Below are 7,333 nucleotides of genomic sequence, written 5' to 3' on the forward strand. Positions count from 1 at the left end.
TGTAGCGAATTGTCGCTTTACCGGAGGTGGAGCAAATAATAGCCAATATACCTGTTGCGAACAGATATACATGAACAGGAGTGGTGAGGCGACAGATAAACATCTATCCGATAAACATAAGCATAAATCCAGACGAAAGGCGATGTTTTTTTGCATCACTAAATTTCCTTACTCGAACAACGACTAACTAATCAAACAATTTATAAGCGCCGCACTGAATAATAATCATGCAGAGCATTGTTTCGTCAATCATTATATTTATCGAACGACAGTTTACCACATAAATTTGAGACTGAGCACTCCATTAACTTCATTTCTAACAGATCGCTAGCAATTACAGAGGTTAAGGAGTCTTGATGAAAGTCTTCCGGCGGTGAAACCCTCGCTATGGCGAGAGCCAACGCTGAAAGGGTCTCGTAAAAACGAATTTTTTAACACGCTTATTATAGGGTCAATTGACGGTGCATCGGCTATCTCTCGTAATATCGGGGGTGTCGCTATAGCCCGTACTCGCTTTAACGAGGTTCCACTGTATTTAAATCATGTTCAGGGGTGCCGTGTTATTTGGGGGGGGGGGGTCTTGCCCCAAAAAATTTTTTATATAACAGGGGTCTCGCCCCTGGAAATTTTAATAATGGTGTGTGTTTCAAAGTTTTTTTTTTATCACATTCAATGCAGGCCCAATTTTCATGGAAGTCGTCAGAATCGGCCGATATAATGAGAGAGAGATATAGAGAGAGGTTTTCTGGCCATAATTATAACCTTTTACGGATACTTTTTTATACCTCCTCAAAAAATGCCAATCGAGGCATTGGGAAGGCCAAAATAAAGCACAGGTTATCTGACGTGTGTGAAAACTGCCATTTGAGGAGGAATCTGTGCTTCGAAACACTGCTTTCATTAGTTAGATAAACTCGACAAAAACAAGTTCATCATCACTGGTCAACAATCCTAGGATTGGTTTGACGCAGCTCTCCACTCAGTTCTCCTATCAGCTAATCTTTTCACTCCTACGTATTTCTTCTCTTTCACATCTCTCTTTACTTGTTCCATATATTTTGTTCGAGGTCTTCCTTTTCCATTCTTGCCTTCCACCTGTCCTTCGACGATTGTCTTCATCAGGCCATCATGTCTCAAGATGTGGCCTATAAGGTTGTTCCGTCTTCTTATTAAGGTTTTCATGAGGCTTCTCTTCTCTCCTACCCTTCTTAGGACTTCCTCGTTACTAACTCTGTCGATCCATTTGATTTTCATCATTCTTCTGTAGCACCACATTTCAAAGGCCTCTATCCTTGCTTTCTCCGCAGCGGTCATTGTCCATGCCTCACTTCCGTATAGGAGCATACCCCAGATGTAGGTTCTTATGAATTGTTTCTTTACATCCATATTTAAGTTTCCCGCTGTAAGCAGGTCTCTCTTTTGGTGGAATGCTCTCTTCGCCTGGGCTATTCTGCTGATAATTTCTTTCTTGCTTCTCCCATCACTAGTTATCTTGCTTCCCAAATAACAGAATTCATCCACTTCTATCAGTTTTTGCCTCCCTATTTTAATGTTTGTCTTGACTTCTTCTCTTCTGCTGCATACTAAGATCTTGGTTTTCTTCGTGCTTATTTTCAGTTGATATCTACTCATTACCCAACCCAAAAAAAACAAGTTATAATGGCTAAATTTGTCATTCATAAAAATGAAAAGTAATGTTAAATCAATAAAATAGCTGTACAGTGCATGAATTTTACTAAAAATGGAATAATCCTGTGATGTGAAGAAACAATGAATGCCACACACCTGTGCGGCGTGATTTTTCCTACCCTATCCAACGAATGCCGCGCCTGTGCGGCACAGGCCGAAAAATGTGACCGTGGCGGGCAGAGTAGACCCACGGATGCGGTCGCCCCTCGAGATCCCCCTTAGCGCTAGCCCAGTCCCTTCTTCGGCCGCTCAGGTCGACCCTTTCCTATCCTCTCCACGCGGTCAACTGCTGTTATTTGCTGTGTGTATTCCAAAACTATATTTGTTGCTTACTTTTGATATCTATTGCTAGAAATGAAGTCATCTTTTTTTGTTGACCACATGGAAATTTTAAACGGATTTCTAACGCTAATTTCAATGGAGTTATAGAACAGCTAGTAAATACACTAAATACGTCTGTATCAACGTTAGAACATTGTTTAAATTTTCTGCACGCTCAGAAAAAAGACAGAAAATCCATTTTGAATGCAGAGAAATCGATGCGAACAACAAATACTTTCATATATTTAACATTAATATTTCAGCCAGTTAGTCGCGGACTCGCGCTGGGAAGGGGCTTTTAATCCTTCTAGGGGTCTGGGACAGAGGCCGAAGGAAAGGGATCGGCGCCCCGCTGAGTTGGGTCCAAAAATGGTTAGGGAGGGAACCACTGCCTACTGTTGACGCGAAAAAGCTTCGCGCAGGAGAGTACAGAAAATTTCGAGACAATCGTAATGAGGAAGAATTTCCCTCAACGAAGGTCCGGCGCGATAGGGTTAATATTGGTCATGAATAAAAATAATTGAAATGAAATAAAAGGAAAATGCATTTGGCATGGTACAAACATACACTCATTATTACAAAGTTCGGGGGCCTGAAAAACCAGCATTTCGTTACAACTTTCCTAGCTCCACAGAACAAACCTTACTTAGAGATGTTATTCAAGAAGTCGCTATCTGAAGGAAATTTAGCACTAGACTGGAAAATTGCAAGTGTTACTCTGATATTCAGAAAGGGAAACAGACGTGACCCAGGTAACTATGGTCCAATTTCTTAAACATTGGTTATAAGCAAGACACATGAGCACATCGTCGTTAGCAATATCATGACTTCCTTGGACAGACGTAACTTCCTCCATGACTGTCAGCACGGATTCCGAAAAGGTAGATCATGCGAAACACAGATCGCGCTCCTTCTTCTCCACCTTCTCAGATCTGGTTGAATCGAAAAGACAAGTTGACGCATAATTTCCAGATTTTAAGAATGCTTTCGACACAGTAACGCACAAAAAACTTTTATACAAATTGCAGTTTTGTGGATTAAACGAAACAGTTGTGAACTGGATAAGTGACTTTCTGAATGATAGTGAACAAAAAGTAGTCCTTGACGGAAGAATCAGCAGTACTTGGAACCCAGTCATCATCAACATTTCGTTATCTTCCCCCTCCAGTCCTAACTCCTCACAACCTCCGCCCATCCCTCCAACCTGAAATATAAAAAAAGGCAGCAAAAACCAATCCCAGCATTATTCCCTTGAAAAACTGACCAGCAGTCGGTCGGTCGCAAAATGTCAGGGCAATCTCGAGTACGACACCTGGCATACACCCGTATGCGACTTATTTTTAAATCTTTCTCTGCCTTGCCGTTATAGTTTCAGAAAATAACATCCGCATCCAGATCCCGAACATCACTTTTGCGATGTCTCCTTGTAAGATCGCAATTTGACACTGTTTCTCGCAGAAAATAATTACGTGATACTTGCCAGGACTCTCCCCCTCCAACTCGAGTGATAGGGTGGGAATCGGCCTCATCCCTTTACTACTATACAGTGCTGCTTTAGAATGCAGCACTGCGTAACAGTCTCTCCCATTTTGGTGTCGCCCCAATTCACCGAGTGTCGTGTAATGAAGTATTCTTGTGGATTTTTATTTGACAGGAGTTTATGCTGGAGAGGCTGAGGAACCGTCACGTGATGATTGCCCTATTCCTCTACCAAATGATCAATTCCTAATTATACTGTTCCAATCACCGTCATTAGTATCGACTTCGCAATAACGAGAATCTCGTAATAACGAGGCATTCGTAATAACGTTGTAATATTAACGAGAGTCTACAGCTGTAGTATGCAGCACTGAGTAACAGTCTCACCATTTTGGTAACGTTCCAATTTACTGAATATAGTGTAATCAAGTATTCTTGTGGATTTTTTTTTTCGACAGGAGTTCACGCAGGAGACGCTGAGGGACCGTCACGTTCTGATCCACACGGGGGAGAGGGCGTTCCGGTGCACCTCATGCCCCAAGGCGTTCAAGACGAAGAGCGACCTCCGACTCCACACTCGATCCCACACTGGAGTCAAACCGCACGAATGCCGGGTGTGCGGCAAGTGTTTCTCGGTCTCGTCCAACCTGATCCATCACATGAGGGCGGTCCACGCCAGAGAACGGCCCTTCAGCTGCGACACGTGCGCAAAGACCTTCACTACCAAGGGCTCCCTCCAAAAGCACATGGAAACGCACTCGAGCGGCAAGGGGTTTTCGTGCGCTCAGTGCGACAAGCGGTACAAGACGAAGGCGTGCCTCACGAACCACGTGCGCAACGACCACAGATCCGGGGCGGAGGAGAGACCGTTCAAGTGTCACCTGTGCCCAAAGGCGTTTCGCCTGAATGCGATCCTGAAGGCGCACGAGATAACGCACACGGATCTGAAGCCTTTTAAGTGTGAGGTGTGCGGGAAGGCCTTCAACAAAGCAAGCAACCTAAGCACTCACCGCAAGCTGCACTCGGGCAATCGCGAGACGTTCAGCTGCAAGCAGTGCAACTTGAAGACGGTGAACAAGTATTACTACCTGGACCACATGAAGAAGAAGCACGGGGGAGGGGGTGGGGGCGTTGGGGACCGATCATCGGGCACTTCAGACGACAGCGAATAGTACGCAGACTGTCAGAGTTCTTCTTTTTAATTTTATTAATGAATCGCTTTCACCAAGTTGGGCCTTAAACAATCAATTTAGTAAATTCGTTATTTTAACCTTCGGAGGTCAAGAAATCAACAATACGGATCCATTAACTGACGCTGTTACGGTTTTCGGACACGAGGAAACCGGAAATAACACTTTTATTTACGAAAATTAAGACCATTGACTCAGTAAGGTCACAGTCAAGAAGAATAAGAAATGGGTTACCAACAAAGGTGTCGATCCATGGGTTTTAAAGGTTGCCCACGTCAGTTAAAGGTTGAGCGAGACCCTTCTTAATGAATGTCCTCCAAAAATGCTCCATACCGCGAGAAAGAAGAGTCTCTTGGGGCTCAGTACAGCAGTCATGCTACGACGAAAACTCCGCCGTCTCGAAAGTGTTAAAAATTAAATAGAAGAATTTTGTGCTTTCACATTAATATTCAAAAAAGGTCAAAAAATCAACAATACTGTTAAATGAAGTGCAAAACTGACGTGGGCAACCTTTAAAACCCATGGATCGACACCTTTGTTGGTAACCCATTTCCTATTCTTCTTGACTGTGACCTTACTGGGTCAACGGTCTTAATTTTCGTAAATAAAAGTGTCATTTCCGGTTTCCTCGTGTCCGAAAACTGTAACCGTTTCAATTCGTTATTTCGACCTTCGGAGGTCAAAAAATCAACAATACGGTTCCATTAACTGACACATTTGCGGTTTTCGGACACGAGGAAACCGGATTATTTTGGACAATACCGTTGACTTGGGCACCCTATAAAACCCATGGACCTTTTTCGGTATGCTATTCTTTTTGGCACCCTTATGACCCTGACTGTGACCTTACTGGGTCAAGGGTTGGATTTTCGTGAACAAAAGTGTAATTTTTGGTTTATTTTCATCCCTCAAAACATAGAAATTAACATCTCTGTCGTTGAAATTTAGACTTTATTGTATCTCGTTTTTTTTTTTTTTATTGAAACCCCATGTGACAAATTCAAATTTTTGGTTTAGACCCACATTGTGAGGTCAATAGGTCAAAATTGTAAAAATTTTCCTTACACTCCACAAAACTTGGCACCTTTCCCCAATGAGTGTGCTAAATTTCATGAATATTGCTCGATGCAAAGTTACTAAAATATAGTGGACAAAGATGACACAGGACCAGTGGGAAAGTCTGTACATATATGAATTATTATAGCTGACCAGCAAATGTCGTACTGCCTAAATTATCAATGAACAGATTAGTTACACCATTTATAAATCAAGAGAGATTATACAGATTTTAATAATTGTTGACTTGTTATGACATTTTAAGAAAAAAATTCAATGAAACTACAAAAATAAGCATTTTAATGGCTTCATAGAAACATATTTTCTTTATTGAAGCTACACAGGTTAGACTGGAGCATGCAGACATCGACTTATTTTAATGAATTTTCTATTTTTATATCTTGAATTAGGAAATTTCAAAGTTATATAAAGCAGTAAATAAAGTCAACATTTTATGCATCCAGTTGTTGGCCTATTTTTATTTTTAACTTAGGGTTTGAGAAACCCGAGTTTAGACGGTCAATTTAATGTTCAATTTTAACCGCATTTGAAAAAGGCCAGATTGGCGCCCATGCGATGCCACTCCACTTGACGTCACAGGGACCTAGTTTCTACACGAGAGGATAGGAGTTTTACATCTTCTGAGATTACCAATGCCTGCATGAGGCTCAAAGCTCAGGGAAACATGTCTTAATAATCACCTATTAAAATAGTGTATGGCCGGAAAGATTCCTTCGTTTGATAGGGTGTTAATGATCCTTATTTGAACCAAGGGCTACCTGCTAGCAGCCTGCATTGTAGCGGACCTCATAGCCTCGCACCAAGGTGGCCTTACGCAGTGGCAGCCTGAACATGAATGACGTCACATGGGCTTTTCCCAGCATTCATACTTAGCCGTCACGTTTTCTCGCGCTTGAAAATTTTCACTTTTCATTTAATCGCGAAAAATAGATATGGTCCTTTAAAAATCTAAAAGCTTGAAATGCGTACTCCAGGAGTAATAATCTTTCGATATAGGCAATTAAGAAACTAATAGGAAACCACCCTATTGTGTAAACAAAACGAAAAAGAATTAAAACCGTAGGACTAAACACACGGTCGAAACAAAATCGTACTCTAAACTATTTCTGTTCTAAACTAAGACTCTTGGACAAAACGAAAGGTAGGTAATGTTTCCCACCAGCGGGACCACGTGCTTGAAACAGTTAAGTTTCGACTCACTCACCGAGTACGAATTATGGTTGAATGAAGAAGAGGTTCGCCCTACAACCCATTAGATGCATGGGACACTCATACTTCTAGCAAAAACAGGAGAACGGTGAACGCACACTGGCCTTTCGATTCTTAAGCTGGATGTTTTAACCTCTCTACACGTAGTGTGTCAAACGTAATGGGTCGTAACTATTCCCTCTTTTAGCACTCCCCTCCACTCAACTTCTCGGGTTGAAATTTAAACATGAGCGGCGGAGTTTCGACTAATATAGTTTCGTTTTCTGGAGTAAAGTTTCGTCCCAGGTCGAAACTAAAATCATTGGTGATTTTAATTTCGTGCGGGAACCAAACTAAATCTAGGCCTCGTATATTCGTTTCCCTCCGGG

At 42.0% G+C, this 7,333-nt stretch overlaps 1 protein-coding gene across 2 annotated transcripts in view; it reads left to right on the forward strand.

Annotated features, from left to right (window-relative positions):
- LOC124170202 (oocyte zinc finger protein XlCOF6-like) overlaps nt 1-4,831 on the forward strand; it is a 67,666-nt gene extending 62,835 nt beyond the window's left edge. For both annotated transcript variants that reach the window (XM_046548899.1, XM_046548900.1), the window contains one exon: nt 3,948-4,831. In XM_046548899.1, coding sequence (XP_046404855.1) covers nt 3,948-4,661 — 714 coding nt within the window. In that variant the 3' untranslated portion in view covers nt 4,662-4,831. The remainder of the gene's footprint in view (nt 1-3,947) is intronic.
- The last annotated feature ends 2,502 nt before the right edge of the window (nt 4,832-7,333 follow it).

This window comes from Ischnura elegans, chromosome 13, assembly GCF_921293095.1.
Source record: "Ischnura elegans chromosome 13, ioIscEleg1.1, whole genome shotgun sequence".
Lineage (NCBI taxonomy): Eukaryota > Metazoa > Arthropoda > Insecta > Odonata > Coenagrionidae > Ischnura > Ischnura elegans.